The sequence below is a fragment of the Rissa tridactyla genome, chromosome 1 (genome assembly GCF_028500815.1).
Source record: "Rissa tridactyla isolate bRisTri1 chromosome 1, bRisTri1.patW.cur.20221130, whole genome shotgun sequence".
In the NCBI taxonomy this organism is placed as follows: Eukaryota; Metazoa; Chordata; class Aves; order Charadriiformes; family Laridae; genus Rissa; species Rissa tridactyla.
The window spans coordinates 131223089-131241081 of NC_071466.1; the positions used below are offsets into that span (position 1 = coordinate 131223089).

Here is a 17993-nt window from a genome sequence, read left to right on the forward strand (position 1 = left end):
GCCGGAGAAATGCATATTCCTTTGCCTGTGTTATATTGTTCCGAATGACAGGTTGTACTGCGAAAGGATTTTCCGTCTCTCTGGCTTGAAACAGGAAATTAATCTGATGACCAGGGCTCAAAGTTAGAAACAGAATTAGTTGATCAAAGAGCAGAGAGGCACGGGAGCGGAGACAGGCCGAGATTGGAAAAGAAGGATGGACAGGAAAGTCTGAGAAGTGAGTGAAGCCCAGGCTGAGAAAGCAGGACTAGATAGACCAGGACTTGCTAGCAAGGAGAAAAGGACTGTCAGATTGGGGAAAAGCCTGGAACTGAGGTGGGAGCAGATGGGAAGAGCTGGGTAGGAAACCTCAGGTTTGGGGCTAGCAGGTAGGATAGCAGGTTCCCACAAAGCACATCTCTTCCAAGAAGCTCAACCAGGACCCCGAGGTGTTTCCATGTCATCCTCCTTTTGTTGCCAGGAAGCAATCTGGCAAGGCATCCTGCTCCCTCTGCAGCCGATCCACGCAGCACTAGCAGGTTGTCATCTTCTCTGTTATTTCATTCCATCAAATGGCGAAGGCCTGTGCGGAACTGAGGGTTCCAGGTCTGCAGATCAACCATATGGCTGTCGGCACAGCGTCACATGGCGGGAGACATTTGTCCAGCTTCATGTTGGTAGGAACCTAGGAAACTCCTGTCCTTTCCTCAAGGTCTTAATACTCTCTTTTTAACATCAAATGAAGCACTCGGAGAGTGCTGAAATTAAAGTTGCTTATGCATCCCGTAACATTTTCTCTGTGACTTTTTTTTCCCCCTCACAAAACATGCGCTTTTCTCGGTGAGAGAGATGAGCTGTGCGCTTATAGTGCACTTTTTGTCTGGCTTGCTGAAGAAGAAGGAAAAATGTGCAGTGTGAGAGTCGGGGAATTACTTGAAGAAAATGGCTGCAAGTAGACACAGGAACATGATCCGATCCTCCAGGCCAGCTTAGTTTCTCTGTGGTGTTGGACTGGTCTCTGTGGTGTGGGACTGGTCAATTTGAGCTTAACTTTTCAAAGGCTATCTTTAGCTGTTGGACCTAACTTGTTTGAGATACCGGATTCTGCAGCCTGAAAGAAGATTGGTGAAAATACTGCACGCTCTTTGGTGAAACAGAAGTTTCAGGAAAGCATTTCTTAGGCATCTCAAATCAAGTACTGCTCAAATCAGCAGCTCCTTCTGAAATTGTGCCATCTGTGCCTTAGCTCACTCTCCACGTAATGGGAATAATGCTACTTCTAAAAGAAGGTTGTGGAAGATTTTGAAAATAAATTAGCTTAATGTTTTGTGATGCGGTTGAGAATAAAGAATTGGGTGAGGATGAAGGCTGGAGGAATAAAAAGGAGCTGAAAGATTCTAGTATAAAGTACAGTGTCATGCACCGAGCATCTAATGCAAGTGTCTCCTATAAACGTGGAGCTCAGCAACTGGAAACTACAAAGGAGGAAGAAAGATCTCGGAGCGTTGCTAGATCTTGTGATAATTGAGGCAGCACTTTCATGATCAGTTACACTGTGATCTTAAAAGGTCTCAGTGGCTATCAGAGAAGCACTAATGCTTTGGGCTTTTGGGAAAACTCATCTGGACACTTCTATATACTTCCAGCTTTACAGCAGAAAGATGAGAGCAAACTGGAGAAAGTGCTCAATGATGCTGATAGCATGGTTGGAGGAACGGGTGGCCAGTTTTAAAAGGCAAAGAAAAATGTGTGTCTTATTGAGCCTTGCAAAATGAAAATGGAGGGATGAGTAAGACAGCAGATCATAAATATACCTGAAGGATTAACAGCAAGATGGAAGCTAGCTGAGCTGAGGTATGGTTTTTGGCTCAACAGTACATAGGCTTGAAATGAACGGGAATGAGTTTAGGTTGAAAACAAAATAGTTTGTAAGTATCAGAGTAGTGAGAGCCTGAGGCAGCATCCCAAAGGACAGAGTGGGAGAAAGACACCTTGTTGGGATGGAGATGAGGCTTGAACTCTTTGAGAAGGGTGTGAGCAGGACCTGGGCTGAGACTCACGAGGCTGTAGCCAGTTAAATGCATTAATTATAGCAGATGCAGCATGCACGCTTGGACATCGTGCATGCAATGCGTGTGGGCAGTTGACCTTTTCCTTCTCTCAAGTGAAATCAAGTCATTAGGAATTATCTCTAAATATTCTGGCCCTATACTTCAGAGCCTGAGCTGCTTTAATCTTAGTATGCCTTGGGGAGCCAGATTACCAGCGTATCTGCCCTGGAGAGTCTGGGAGCAGATGAGGAGATCTCTTTCAGATGGCTGGTTTTTAACGTGCAGCCAGAGCGCTCTGTTGAGTGCCTGAGCATATGTGGAAAGGAGGGGATGTATGCGCTCTCCATTAGCATTTCCAAAATGCAGGAAAGCCTCATGTCTGTTCGCTTCAGGATATCTACTTGTCCTGGTTTATGCAGCGTATTTGAATGGAACACTGTCAGTTGTGTAAGGGCTGAAGGAAGAAATACATTGTTGGAGTGGGAACATTGCCATTCTCAGCCTTTGGATGGCCTGCACTTCATGTTTGTCATATGCAGTTCACATCTGTAAGGAACATGTGTCACTGCTGATGTGATGTGCCATGTCATAAAAGCTCTGGTGACAGTTTGTGACCTCTTAAAGTCTAACAAAAGAGGTTTGCAACACATAAATGCCATCTGCCATGGCAAAGCAACTTCCCAGTTCTCTAATCACATATGCCTTTTGTGAAATGCTGCATCACCTCGAAAAAAAATCAGCATATTAATGGAGGAAGCTTGTCATTTCACTTATTCCCAGATTCTTTACATAATTCATCTATTAACTTTTTTTGTTGTTGTTGCTTATTAAGAACCCTGAGGGGTGGAAGTTGCAGCAAATCCATGATAGCTTTAGGAGTTCCGTTTCATTAGAGCTGTATTTACTTTCTGATTTTTTGGTACTCTGAATTGGAACCATTCTCCCTACGATCTTAATCTTTTGCAAATACTCATGGGGTTCACAGATGGAAGCGTGAAAAGTCTGAGCTGTCTCAGGAACATGTAACAGGACTTTGGGGGGGGGGGTGTAAAAAGAGGAGAGTTTTCCTCATTAAGCTGTGTTTGTTCACTTAGTCCATTATGGGAACTGAGATGTGCTAATTATTTTGATTCAACTTGTTTGCCAATTTGTCACGCCGATAGCCTTAGATGTGGGATAAGGAGACCAAACTTTGGCTTCAATTTTTGCCGGGCTGAGAGCTTATATAATGTATAGTTCTTGAATCAGTAGGGGCCATATTTACAGCCTGAAAAAATAAGCAGAGTGTTTCATGCTTGGATGGGAGAGAAGAGCACTTTACCCACTTATCCCTTACTTTGCATACTGCTGTTGTTGGGTGCTGCAGCTTTTACATGTAGATAAGAAAAACTTTCTAAAGAGAGAGTCTATTGCAGGAAATGTGTACATATTACAGGCCACATATACAACACACTCACATTAATTTATGAGTAACAATGAGCAAAAGCTACATCAGATGGTTCCAAGGTAGAAAACTGCATCTCTACAGACTGTGATGAGAGGCAACAGATCTACCTCCTGTCATAAACAGTGCTTTTGTTTGTTTTCCAAGAAGTGCGCAGGCATTGTCTAGCCCTCACAGCCATCAGTGAAGAAGTTAGGTCTGTTTTTATCGCTGTCTTACAGGCAGAGAAAAAGGTACACTGAAAAATGAAGTGACAAGACTAGCAAATCTGTGTAAGCAGCAAAACAAGATACCAGAAGCCCTGGCTTGCCTGCCTGTCTCATTACATCATGCCCGTGTGCCCTGGGCAAACCCCATTCTTTCGACTGTGTTTGTACATAGCATCGGTGATATAGCAGGCTCCAATACCGATTGAATACTGATTTTTAGACATAAGCTTATCATTTCCCTGATATAACCTATCTTTCTGCTCCCTATTAGTAAAAAGAACTTTTCCTTTCTTCATTGGGGTATTGAAGGATGATGGTATTGAAGGATGATGCTAGATGTGTATAGGTGTCACAGAACGGATAAATTTAAAAAAAATCACCCAGGGACAAGAGAAATTGAGAAGCCTGTGAGCATTGTTCTGGATGTAAGTGTTCTGAGGAGGCAGAGGTACATTCTCAGTCCAGCACTTGCAAGGATAAGTCATTACACTCTGCTGCTCCTCTCATCGTGGACCATATGGTAAGGTCCTACTGTGCATGTACTGCCCTAAGGGTCCTACTCGCAGGTGGAGCGATGAAACTGAAAAGCCTGCTGTTCAGGAGTTCGGTAGGTTTTTTGTAACTGCATTGCCATACAACCATTTCAGTTGCCTTCCTGATTGACCTGTTTTTATAGATCCCGATGAGGTCTGAAAAACGAGCTTATTCTTAATTGCCATTCATACAATTCTTATCTTGCCATTCTTAATTTCAAGAAGTGAATAAAGGGGTTAGGTGCGATAAGTTTTTACATTTGCTGCTCTGCAGTAATGACAATTTTGCATGTTTTGACCCCGAAACAAAAGGAGAAGCCGTCTTTTTTGCATTAGTTGCAGAGTGAAAATGGTTATACTAGCAGTTACTGCAGAGTGGTTGGTGCAGTGTAAAACTTCACCCTGCTTCATTGTGAAATTAGCCTGTTCGTGTGGCCTGGGAGATACCAGTGCAAGCACCTGAAACAGGTATTTGAACTTCTAAGAGTCTATTGTGAAGCTTCTTATCACAGCCCAGTCGTAATTGACATTCAAAATGTGCAGCAAGAAAGAGGGAGTGAGATTAGGAGATGTCTCAGCAGAGGTACTGCAGCCTATCTGGGCTTTTCAGAACAAGAAACTGTACCCAACTGGGCATCACTGGATGGCATCAAAATGCTTGCTTTGTTTTCTGCTTAAATAATAACCAGGTACACTGTGTGTGGGAAGGGATTGTCAGGGGAGGAAAAGCTCTTTAGCGTCAAGCTAAAAAACCAGCAAAGCACTGCTGTTTGAAAGACTGTATAAAAAGCAGGGCCTGTTGCTTTCCTTCCAATGCTTTGCAACTTTTTTTGTTTTAGGAACTTTCCGCTGTACTTTCTGTGAGACTGAAGTGGAAGAAGATGAGTCGGCGATGCCCAAAAAGGATGCAAGGACACTCGTGGCAAGATTTAATGAGCAGATTGAGCCCATCTACGCGCTGCTTCGTGAGACAGAAGACGTTAACTTAGCCTATGAAATCCTCGAGCCAGAACCCACCGAGATTCCTGCCCTGAAGCAGAGGTGGGAATGGGCCTGGTCTTCTCTCACTGCGCTGCTTTCTTGTAGTGTGTTTGCCTGCTCTGTGAGGCTTTCCCAAACCTTGCGCAGCCTCTGGCTGCATTGAGGACTTGTTCAGCACCAACTGTGCAAGCAACTGACAGATTCCCCAAGGAGTGTGTGGTTTATAAGGAGACAAAGGGCAAGAACCATTCTTTACTAAACAAGGCAGATGACTTTTTTTCTTGTCAGCCTCCTGCGTGTAGTTTTCCGTGGGGTGGGGTACTCAAATTACCTGCTGCTTGCTGTGCTGTAGCTGGTATGTATATCAAGCCCTTGCCCCAGTATGCAAGAAATGCAAACTGCAGCCATTTGGGAAAGCTCTGAAGGTGCCATCTACACTGTCTTCTTTCTCTCAAACCCTTGTCTTTCATCTATTCCTTTTGCTTTTACCCAGCTTTTGAAACTAAGCTATCTGCATTCTACAATTTGCGCTTCAAATCCACATGTAACAACATTCTAGTTCAGAGGCATTACTTGTAATAAGGGTATTTTTTTCTTCTGATTTTCTCCTACTTGTTACACACCTTTTCGGGAGGAGACCATGTTACATTTAAAAACTCTTTAAAATGTTCTTACCCATGGGAAGTGACACTTTCTTTCAGAACATTCCTAGCTGTACAAAAACAGATGATGTTTAAATAATGCAGAAAGATGTGGGGAGCTGTCAGTTTTGTCAGCTGTGTGAAATGTGATGCACTTCTCTGTGTTTAAAAAAAAATAATTAAACACAAGATGGGGGGGAATGTACCATGAGGGGAAGCATTCCCACAGTGCCTTGGGGTGCTTGGCTTTAGTTAATGTGAGAGCAAGCAGGATACTTTTTTTCTCTCAAGCTAACCTTGAGAGAGAATGTTCCTCATATATTCATGCCAGACAGTTTCTAATTAATATAATAAAAAGTTCTTTTCTATTCATAGTCTTTTTCTAGCCAAGAAGGTAGCTAATTTTCCTCATAATTCTGATAGAAAAACAGAAGCAATATAGCGAGGGGAGGAGATTTTTTCCAAGGTCACTCAACATGTCTTTGGTGATATGGGGAGTCTTTGAAGCCGTTATGCCCAAGCTGAATCACTAGACTTTGCTTTAAAAACCCATTTGAGTAGTAGAACTGGGATAACCCCACCAAAAAGAGAGTGATTTCTCAGTCTTCCTCTTCTGTGCACAGGAAATTATCACAGCAGAAGCCTGGTGCAGTCCCGTGATTAAATAGCAGCACCCACTTACTTGACTCTTAAATACTTAAAAAACATTGTAAATGATTAATTACTCTGTGCAAGGAATGACAAAATAAATAGGCGGCTTTTTAAATGCTTACTTGAATACAACTTGCTTCAGTATATTTGTGATTTAATTATTTATTAACTCATTAATTCAAAGCAGCTAATTGCATGAAAGCACTGCTGTGAGATTATTTTTTTTTTAAAGTGCCAAACCCTGGGTTATTTATTCCCTCCATTTTTATGGAGTCTTGAGTGTCTGAAATCATTGACAAAACTGACATTTGGTGATTCTGAAACAAGCAGAAAAGGTCATGCATCATCTCTTTGCACTGACACAGGCAACTGCATGTGTTTTCAGAAGAGTTACAGCTCTAAGCGACCACACTGACGTTGCATAACTGTCATTCACCTGCCGTGGGAAACTAGGCAGGTTGTCATTTATATCTTTCTAGGAGGCCGTTAATTTTCTTAATCTTGGCAGAGCATGAATTAGCCCCACAGGTTTCAAAATAAACCTGCTTTTTACCTAAGCCCTTCTCTGTGGTTTTCTGAAACAGATGGATTATAATATCCCTCTGTTTTCTTCTGTCAAAATTGCATGATTTTATATAACAAAAATCTTCGCAGAATTAATCTTCTGTGGTCGTGCTATCAAGGACCATGGGTTGTCTGCTGTGAATTTGAAGCTCTTAAAAGCAGCTAAGTGAAAAAGTGCTTTATTTCAAACACAGCACAAAAAGAGTTATCCCCATTATGCGGAACCTTTTCTTAATAGTCTGGGCAGGATTGAGATGAAAATTTCAAGTTGTTTCCCCATTGCACAGCGTGGTTTCTGTGGGCCATACCTCAGCTATGTCAAGGATTATTTATGTCACCTTTAAAGGCAGCTAACCACTCATTAAGGGATTTACATCAGGGTAAAACAACTGATGGGTAACAGAGCAAATGTAGCCACATCTGGGCCACTGAGCTGACACCGTCTGAGTAGTTCCTAGTTGCAGGATGGCTGTGCAAAGCCTAGACCTAAGAGGGGGAAAGCAGATCTTGGATCTGAGAGAGACAGAGAGAGATGTAAGAGTGCACTCCCTTCATCTGCTCTGTGCTGCCCGTAAGGCAACTCGCGCGTCTGGCCTTTTGCTGGTACCTGATCCATGGTGTTTAATCCCGCACTTTGAAAAAGGGTTGCTGAACAGGAAGATCTCTTCTGGCAGTAGGTCTTGAGGGGTTGCTGACTCCTACCACCAGTGTTGTTGAAGATGCAGTTCCACAAACAAGGAAGTAAATTGAGACACGTTTGCAAAGCTCACCAGGGTTTGAAAGTAGAAAGTGTCTACATGGTTCCACCTAAGTGTGGGACTTTGCAGTAGTTGGCTTAAACTAATCCTTGCTGTAGGTGTCTCTTAGGGTTGTTACTTTCATTTTTGAAATGTTCCTAACGTTGTGGAATAAGTGTTTTGCTGCTAAATGATACCGCATAGGAAAAAAGTCCATTTCAGGCACGCTTACGGGGACCTCTGTGCAAGAGTATTATTAGGCAGTTCCTGGCCCTGCTGAGTATTCAGCTGTCACGCTGCAGTTGTGGGGAGGGAGAGCTTGAGGGAGAGCTGCATTGTGTATCTTGTGAGGAAAGTGGATTACATAAAATCGTCAGGGAAACGCTAGTTAGAGATTTCTATTGTGTGGGAAGCAGAGTGGTGCTTTTCACAGAACACACGCCTGTCTTGGAGAGCTGAAAGGTACCAACACTTGAAATAACACACTGGGAAGAAGGTCTCTGTGTGGTTCCTTAGGTTACGTAAGCAATACATGTGCACGAGTCTTCTGCCCCAAAATTCAAGGCTGATGTGAAGCTGTCTTAGTGGGGCTGGCTGCAGGAGAGAACCGGCTAGTGTGTGGACACATGCGAAAACCAATGCTGTGAAGTATTTTGCTAACAGACCCCAGCAAGCTCGCTATTGGGAGGCTGTGCACAGCCCTCAATCCAAACTCCGGCTGAACGCACCAATACTTTTTATGTGGAGAAGCGAGATGATCACCTACCTGCTTATTTTCCTCTCACTGTTCACCCCAAAAAATCCATCAGAATTAGCTCATCAAGCAGTGGTTCAGTCCTTGCTGAATTAAAGAAATTGCATATTACCCAGGTCTTCTTCAACTACAACCTTATTTTAAGCTTCTCAGTTGGAAGAGAGGTCATGGGTACATAGCAGTGTCTGAACAGTGCTCGCTGACAACTTCTGGCAGCTGAGCTGGCAGCAGAGCCGGGATGCTGTGGGTATCCTTGATGGATTTGCTTTGGACAAGAGGAGGAGTCTAGACAGGTCTCTTACCCGTGAAAAGCCTTAGGTACTACTGGCAGTCAGATGACTGAAATTATATGGCTGAGGGCGGGTGCAGTCTGCAGCGGATCTGTTTCTCCGAGAAGATGAAATATGATTTTGAATTAGAGGAACGGTCACATTTGGCTTTCCCCCACCTGGAAAGCAGTGAGTTTCCATTCATCTGCTTTCCCTGATCAATGCATATGTAGCAGCACAGACCAGAGAGAGTATTTTAGGCTCATTGCCATTACTGTGCAGAAAATACTCCACCTGATGTCCTCTTTCCATCAGATCCAAGCAGGAATGTTTCTTTTCTCCATCAGTCTCCCGAGTTAGAAGGGAGCCTGGAGGAAAATGTGCTGGCTGCAGCTTCTCTCAGAAAACAAAGGAGGGCTAGGCTTTGACTGTCGTACCCTTCGTATCGGTCATCGCCTTTCTTTCTCCAGCTTTTCCACAATGAAGACAGTTCTGTCTTGCCTCCTCCCACACACCATCACCACACAAAGCCCTTTGCCCAGTCCTAGCTAGTCCTCTGGTTTGAACGTGCCCTCTCATCTTTCTTCTCCTCTGCCTGGACTCCCCAGTGCTCCCACAGCTGTGGATAGTACAGATCTCCTGTGCAACACAGGAGACGTGACATACCATGCGCACTGTCACTCACAATTGAAGCAAGGGTTTGAACTGTGTTTTTGATGGTGAGTTAACTCCTTCATGAGTCCCGTGATTAATAATGGTTCACAGATCTGAGCATGCTGGGTCTCTGCCTATCATCTGACTTGTTTAAACCTGGGTGCTTTTTTTATGCAGTATATGGTTGCTGTGTGAAGGCCTTTTCCAAACGCCAGATTACTGTTTGACTATGTTTTGCTGCTGTGGCTTTTATTTCAGGGTATTCTGGGATTTTATGTTTTTACATAAGTGCATTAGAAGCCTTAGTGCTGTCTCTTCTTTTCAGTGTCTGTGGAGGAAGTTGCCATAGCCTCATGTAGGGTTTCCCATTAGAGAACCCCCAACCAAAGTTCCCCAAACCAGCAAGCTGGTGTAGAAATTCCTGGCATTATGTGTTAGACATGAGAATGCAAGTTCTCAGTGCAGATCATGGAAGATAACTAATCATAGTATGTGTTGTAATGCTGGCCAAGAAGGGGCTTGTTCTGAATGTTCTGTTTTTATATCTTTGACTTCTATGTAGCAAGGAACGTGCAGCTGGTGCTGGTTCAGGCACAGCAGCTGGCCTTGCAGGTGGACACCATCGGGAAGCATGGACTACAAAAGGACCATCGTATGAGGACTTGTATACCCAGAACGTTGTCATCAGCATGGAGGACCAGGAGGATCTTAACCGGTCTGCAAATGAAGGAAAGCCAGCCAGAGAGAGGCCAATTTGGCTACGGGAGAGCACAGTGCAGGGGGCTTATGACCCTGATGAGATCAAAGATGGTAAGAAAATTCACAAGGCAAAAGTACTGCTCTGCTTATGTGATGCTCTTAAAGTGCTGGCAAAAATATGTTTCCCTGTGTGTGTACAGCTGCTGCTCCCAACACTCCAGATTTTGGCTGCTCCCCTCTGCTGTGCAAAGCACCTGTGTGTAGGTAGATGTAAAAAATCCTGATTTATTAGATCCAGGATTGAAATCTAGGTCAGTAAAGCCGAGTTGCCCACAAAATTGTTTGTGGGCTTCTAAAATGTTAATTATCTGTTACATCTTCAACCTTGAGTGTTTATTACTTTTGGATGAAGGTCTTTCAATTTCATCTAGAAAGCTGCCTGCCTAATAGGTCACTGCTGAAAAATAACATTTATTAACATTCGGTCATTCTGAAGCCTACTGAATCTACCAGCAGTGGTTTTGTGCTCCCAGCCTTCTTATTGCCAATTGGTTTTGAAAATGTGTTTTATATGAAGAATATGTCAGAAATACAGCTTCTGGAAGTACAATAGGAAGGTATGTTACCATGGCAAGTGAGTCTTTATTGCTTTCTGTTTGGTTCTCATTATGTTTGCTTTTATTTTCATTCATGTTGGGGTCAGGTTGTCCATAGACTATAGTCAAGATCTTGTAACTGCTCATAGAAACATTCTGCTTTGTTAAGTGTACTATTTCAGCTTACACACTAAAAATAGGAAATAGAGACTTTTTATTATTTGTACGGGAGTGAATCAATAGATATGATCTTCCAAGTTGTCTGAGGATTATAGACTGAAACTTTTGATGCCCTAGGAAGAGAAGATGGTAAAAGGGGACCGCATGTATCCCTGCATGAGACCCTGGAACCAGTGCAGTGCTCAGGAGAGGAGTGGAGTACGTAGGTGTAGCAGAACTGAAGAAAAGGGACGGTAAAATGTCTGTAACGTCCTTCAAACATACAGATCCCAGAACATTTTCCAAATAGATTAAATAAAGTGAGGTGATTGAAACAACCTCCTCCTGCAGTCTGTAGCAGATGTTGTTGTTACTCACCAGCCATAGTGAGTTCTCACCCCATTTTTCTGCTAGACATTCAATTCACCTGTAGTTTTAAATTGGCTGCTTGAGATGATGTTTGGTGTACACAGCATAAATGTTCCTCAGGTGCCACTGAAGGACATGGAGGGGGAGTGAGTATATCTCCTTACAGCATGATGGCATCACTGCTTAACCTTCACCACTGCTGGAGACCAAAGAGGGGGCTTGTGGAAATGGCCTGAAAGTGCTGCTGCAACACATTTCTATAGCTCATGGATGACATAAACAGGGAGGAAGGAAACTTGGGACTGTTGACAGAAAAGATCTATGGTGTTTAATTCACTGCTTGGATCTGGCAGGAACAGTTCTTGCAAGCAAGACACAGCCCCGCGCCTGAGCCGCAAAGTCGGACTTTGTGGAGGTACTCCAGGCTGTGGTCACTTCACAGCTCTCAATGTGATGAGCAACAACATTATCTCACAGGGATGCTCTCTAATAGCCTCTTAGGTTCCACAGTCACGAGCAACAAGCTGAGCACAAGGCTGCCAACACAACGCCTTCATTCTTCCTTTCTTTCAAGATTTGTGCCAATGCATTAATAATAGTGGTTTCAGCCATCACCCATCACTACAACTTCATTTACAATAAAAACACGAGCCCAGTGAAGCTAGGGGTGGGTCTTTTGGCCTTTATTTTACCACAGGAAAGGAGTGACCACAAACTCCCCCTGGCTTTTAGTGCTAAATGCAGAGCTTACTTCCTAAGTTCACCTGTTTCTCAGCATTTTTTTCATTTCATAAGGATGAAAAATAACCGGTGCATTTTTGACCCTGGGGGAAAGGCTTGGGTGCCAACTGCCTGGATGTGATGCTGAAATCATGAGGGTCCTGGTCTTGGAGAAGCAGGCAAGTGGCATTAAAGTATGCGGGCAGAATGCCATCGCCTCAGCTCCAGCAATTGTTCGTAGGCAGCATCTGAGGTGCAAGAGAGAAAGTTTGCTATGGGGGGGTCTGTCCTGCTTTTTAGGCCTTGTTTTTACATAAGGTTATCTGTATTTCAGTTTTTCTCCTGGGGTTGTTTATTTCCATACTGCCTGTAGTTTTATTGGTGCTGGGTGGACTCACAGTCCTCTCATCAAATGTAGGATTAAGAGACGTTTTCTGCAGAACGCCACTTTTTGAACAGAATTTTACCTTTTGAATCTGTGTACCCTGCCTACCCAAGTCATGCCAAACCCTCCCAGCTATTGTACAGCCAAGCTTACTGAAAGAGGAGCACAGGGCGGGTGTCTGTCTGCTGGGAAACGGCAGTCCCCTTCGAATAAGAGGTCCAGGTAAGCAGCCAGAGAGGCTGGCTGGGCTGTGTTTCAGCTTGGAGGGCAGGAGCTGGTTTAACGCAGGCTTCCACGCTGTGCTGCGCAGCTTGGCTGCAGGCTGTAACCTGCATCTGCTTCACAAGATAGATCCTGCTCGCTACCACCGTGTTCCAGTAATGAGCGGTAATGAGCTTTTCCCCTTCCTGCCTCATAGGTGCACCTCTGAGCTTACCAGGCACAGCTACTTTGAATGTTGTTTTATAACACATGGTTTCCGCAATATTCCCTGTCTGCCTGGATTCATCTGCCGCTCCGTCTTAATCCTTAGAGATGAGGAGCTTGACAGGGCAGGGCCTGGTTTTGGTTCTGTGTTTATGGTCTGTGCCAGCAACACCCCATGGTCTTCATCACCACCACAAGTCCTCCAGGCTGTGGTCATACAACCTGTAAATTAAGGGGCAAAAAGGAAGGAAACAGGCTGTGCTTGTTCATCTGTGAAACAGCACTGAGATACTTGCTGTATCTGACAAGCATCATCATTAGGTGCGTGGTCTGGGTATCTGTAGCTCTGACAAGTGTCATCATTGAGTGCACAGTCTGAGTATCTGAAAGCCCAGATTTTGGTCCCAAGGACTACACTCTGCTGTACATTGACGAAAGGGTATCAGCCCAGCTGAGGAGTGCCTGAGTTGGGCACCTCCTTGGAGGGTCTTTTCCAGGTGCCTGCCCATCATGCGTTTGTTGTCTTCTCTTGCGATGTGCTTCTGGCTGAGACTATTAGCTGGGAGCCACAGTGACTCCAGGCCTCCCAGCTCCTAGGAAATGTCAATACTTGCTCTGCTGTTATGAGCAAAAACCTAACTATCTCTGTCTTTTAAGGGAGAGGAGGAGCTGGCATAGAGAAAGGATGTGACTTGCCCAAGCGTGCTCAGTGGCGGTAATTAATACGGGTCCAGAAGGCCTTCAGGGCCGTCACCCAGATCTCTATGCGGAAATGATCATTCCCTTGTGTCTCTTCCCAGGGGGCCGGGATCTGGATGCCTTCCAGGAGCGTGAGGAGGGCCGGGCAGCTCTGGATGATAATGAGGAGGTGATGCGTGCCCTGCTTATCCACGAGAAGAAGACACCTTCTGCTTCAACAGTCACTGTCGGAGGTGCTGCTCCTCTCTCCGGTGCCAACGCTAGTGACTCCGAGAGCGAGACAAGCGAGTCGGAGGAGGAATCCCCTCCCCGCGCTCCCACCACAGCCACCACAACATACGGGCTAGAGGATGAGGATGAGGATGAAGAGTTTGAGGTGGTGGCAGAGGACCCCACTGTCACAGTGGCTGGGCGTCCGCACTCCTACAGCCAAGTGAGCCAGCGCCCTGAGCTGGTGGCCCAGATGACGCCAGAAGAAAAAGAAGTTTACATAGCCATGGGGCGACGCATGTTTGAGGATATGTTTGATTAACTGCTTCCTGCCATGGCATTTTTTTAAAAGTGACTTTTTAAGCCAGAGACTCCCTAGTAAAACAGAAGACTGAAGTGCATCTTTCCTCCCCTGTGCACAGGGACATTGGGGCTTGGGACTGCTAGTCTCGGGCATCTTGCCCGCCAGAGTGGGGGAGCAGGAAGGCTGCATGTGCCAAAACAGGTAGAGGAGGACAAATCTCAGAAGTGAGGATGCTTGCAAGGTAAAAATCTGCTTCAGGGTGCCCTGCATGGGCACTGCTTTAACATTCTCCAAGGCCCCAGCAGCTGCCTCTCCCCGATTGCTTTGAGTTGATTTTTGTTGCAGATCCTAGTGAAGTCCACACCCCTGCCCTCAGAGGACCCGAGTGCTCCGTGGTCTCATCAAAGTGCTCTGCAGAGGTGGGTGTAAGTAACGTTACAGCTGCCTGTGCTCAGTGAGGGGAGAGGAGAGGGAAGCACTCATCTGCTGATGGCAAGCTTGGGCCAGAGTTGTAGCCGACCTCCTGCCAGCGGCCACTGGAATGGCTATTTCCAAGCAGCCCTGTGGGCAGCAACCTTTTCTTGCTCCCATTCGCTCCTTACTAGGTCTTGGCACCTCAAGGTCAGGTGTAACTTAAAGCATGCAGAGTGAAAGCCTTGGCAAGCACACAGTCACTCATTGTCAGTGTAATGAAAGCCCTCCATGGATCTGAGCTGTCAGAGCGCTCCGGCTTATCAGGAGATACCTTCATTTTTCCAGTATTGCTGCCCGTCGCTTCTGCCTGGCCCTGTCCGAACTCCAGTGTTGCAGATGGTTCGTAGTGGGCAGGGCCACAGTCAGGCAGTGCCAGAGAAATAGCATAGCTAGTTTTTATTTGCAGTCACACCAGGGCTGTATCATTTTAATAGGAATTATGCAATTTTGAGTTCTGCTTCGGCACTCTTTTACCATAGAAGAACATTCATTAGTGCCTACAGAGCAATATCGTATTTTTAATGTTTTTCTCTTTCAACTGAAAATGTTGGTTTTTTAAAATTCTTGTGTTTTCCTATCCAGTACTATGATAAAATAAAATGATAAAAGAATTTTGTGTTCCAGAGGGTAGGGGCAGTATTATGTACTGTTCAATTTACATGGGCGGCATGAATTTGCTGTTCACTGAGACTGTAAATCTGTTTTATACTAACTATGCTTTCCATGTTCTGCTAACCTTGTAATGCCTCCTTTGTGGTTTTATTTTCAGCTTCTTGATATTTTGGACCCCCGTCTTTTTTTAAATAGTGTTTAAATTTGCTTTTAAGTCATTTTAAAGAGGAATAAATAAACAGAAACTTCTCCCCTTTGTCATCTTCCAGTTTGTCATCTGCCTAGTTGGCAATGTTGTTTGCCTTATCATTTTGATTTACTCGATTCAAGAAAAAAACCACACAGTTTGAGGCTCTCCGTTGGGGGAAGGCCTATTTGAAATCCCACTGCACATTGTTTCTCCTTACTAGAACTTCCTTGAATGCCTCCTGGAATCTCCTGCGCTTCCGGGAAGGATGTTTCATTACACCGATGCTGTAGGGGAGGCCCTTTTTGATCAGCACTTCCACTCCTTTCCCCCTTCCTCCAGGGAAGCATAGGTTGATGGCAGAGGTCTCACAGACATTGTATCGCTGGTTCGAATGGTACTTTTGTGTAGACAGAATTCCAAGATCTGCTATCAAGCTTCTAGATATCAAGCCCCAGAGCTGGTAAGTCAGATTCGGCGATCAGCTAACAGAAAAAAAGTGCTGCACCAATTCTGTCTAGATTTAATCTGGTTGAATTCAAGGTTAACGCTGGAGAAAAGCAGGAAGGTTTACAAGGAGCCAAAGACAGAAACTGAGAACGAATCCTGAACACAGTACCAGGTACTCATGCTTGTAACTCGCTAGCGGTTTATACTGAGTTTTCAGTCTGCAAAATCAAACTGTAGCTTTATTAAAGCTTTGGTGAAGAAATAATGGGTTTTACTAAAAGAGCACTTACACTGCATCTATATCCAGCATAATCATCTATAAAGTTGTGGTTTTACTTAATGAACACCTTTAATTGTGGTTTGTACAGCAGCTGTAATTTTTGTCGTTCGGCAAGGCATGTCCTGCACGTGAGGGAATCGGTGCGGTGGTTTGTAGGGCAAGCCTTCCGCCTTTCCTCCACCACATGCAGCCCTCAGGAGGACTGGCAAGGTCAAGATCCACGAGCAGATGCCGTCATTGTTTCCTTCCATTTTTAACAGCCTCTGGCTCTTGGAAAGGATGGCTGCTCTGCTCTGTTACAGCCAGTTAGGGCTGTTGTCAAAGGACAACTATGTGCTGCTGCTGCCCTGTCATGACAAACAGTGCTTGAACGAAAAGGAACAAGTACAATCGATGGTGCCATTTTTTAATTTTTTTTTTTTCTTTTTGCAATTGAAGCAGGGCTCTGCACACATGCCAGGAGAGGAAGAACAGTGGCTGCTGCAAGCAAAGCCAGCCACTGCCTGGGAGCTTGGTGCTAATGCAAGGGATAAAGCCATCAATTCTGAGGAAGGCCCCAGCCGTTTCCTCTGGCTGCTGGACCGCATGTGCTGCATTAACGCGAACCCAGTAACACCCTGAGTGTGGTCGAGCGCTGAAGCCTTCCTGGGTGAATGTTCTGTCTAAACCCATTCAAACCAGTTTCTGTGTCTGCTTTCAGCCTGAAACGTGTTTTATCTGATGAGTGCACTTGAGGCCAGGGCACTGCAGCTCAGGCTGGAAAGAAAAACGCATTTCTTGAGCTGCTCGTACTCCTCTCCCCAAAGGTCAGAGGCCCTGGGTGCTTTTCCCAGCTTGGGGAGAGCTGCCTCTGTCCCCGCTCCCATTGCGCGTCAGGAAAAACACAGTGGAGTTATGTCCTCCCTGGCCCAGCACAGAGCAGGCCAGAGCAGATCGGTGAAGCTGCTGATGGAGGGGAAGAGCACTATCAACGCTGGAAAACAAGAATGTTTTAAATTTTTATACTAAGCTCCCAAACATCGTCTTCCTCCATCCAACTCTTCTTTTCCTGTGTTGCTGCCTCCTTCAAACAGACTCAGATTAAACAGACTCCTGCGCTGTGAGAGTCAAGGGATTTGAAGATCCCCTGGAGGAAGGGCAGAAAAATAGCATCATCTCTTCCCTGAGACATCTAAGGCGCCCTGCCTCGGTGATGCCTGCAGCGCCTGGGCGTGCTGCGGGGAAGTTTGACAGGGGCCTGAGGGGAGAAGCAGCCAGCTGTGCTTGGGTCTCTGTCTCCCACCGTGCCCCCATCGGAGGAGGGAGAAAATTGCCTCAGGAATCAAACACAAAAGAAAGCCTTCACGGAAATGGAAAGGTTATGAGCAGGTGGAAGGACATGTCAGCAGCAGGGCAAGCCAGCGGGCTGTCCAGTGTGCTCTCCTGGGTGGTTTGCGGAGAAGCAGCAGCAGCAACCCTGTTCCTCTGCTCTGGTATGTGTTGACATAAAGCAGTGAGGCTGTGGGCTCCGTCCCTTGGAGAAGTGTCACGCAGGGCTGCAAAAATTGCTCTGGGCTGTTCTAGGGCTGGTATTGCCTTATCCTGCTGGCCATATCCTGCTGGCCACAGGAGGCTTTGCGGTATTGATCTAAGCACGGGCAGCCGAGGATCCCTAAGCATCACGATACACTCCAGTTTAAAGTGTATTGACTGTGAGTCAACACAGCCTCTTCTCCAGGAGCTGGGGCTGAAGAGTAGCTTCTGTCTGCTGAGCTGCTTCCAGAATAAGGATCAATATTTATAAAGTCTAAGGAGATCATCGCTCGTGCAGTCTTGACAGGAGGCGTAGCCAGATGCTTGAAGCTGTTTAAGATGCGGTTGCACAGGGAGTCGTGGAGAGGCCGCTGCCTAAAAAGAGTGGGGAGCGATGTCTGAGTGCTGGTGCTCCTGGAAAGCTGCCTGCCTGCTCCCTCCTAG

The 17993-nt window shown here is 45.4% G+C and overlaps 1 protein-coding gene across 5 annotated transcripts in view; it reads left to right on the forward strand.

The window, feature by feature from the left end:
• GTF2E1 (general transcription factor IIE subunit 1) overlaps window positions 1–15376 on the forward strand; it is a 54546-nt gene extending 39170 nt beyond the window's left edge. For 4 of the 5 annotated variants that reach the window (XM_054204025.1, XM_054204006.1, XM_054204014.1 and 1 more), the window contains 3 exons: window positions 5056–5257; window positions 10030–10277; window positions 13622–15376. In XM_054204025.1, the coding sequence (XP_054060000.1) occupies window positions 5056–5257; window positions 10030–10277; window positions 13622–14052 (881 nt within the window). In that variant the 3' untranslated portion in view covers window positions 14053–15376. The remainder of the gene's footprint in view (window positions 1–5055; window positions 5258–10029; window positions 10278–13621) is intronic. The other variant, XR_008466786.1, reaches the window with a different exon arrangement.
• The last annotated feature ends 2617 nt before the right edge of the window (window positions 15377–17993 follow it).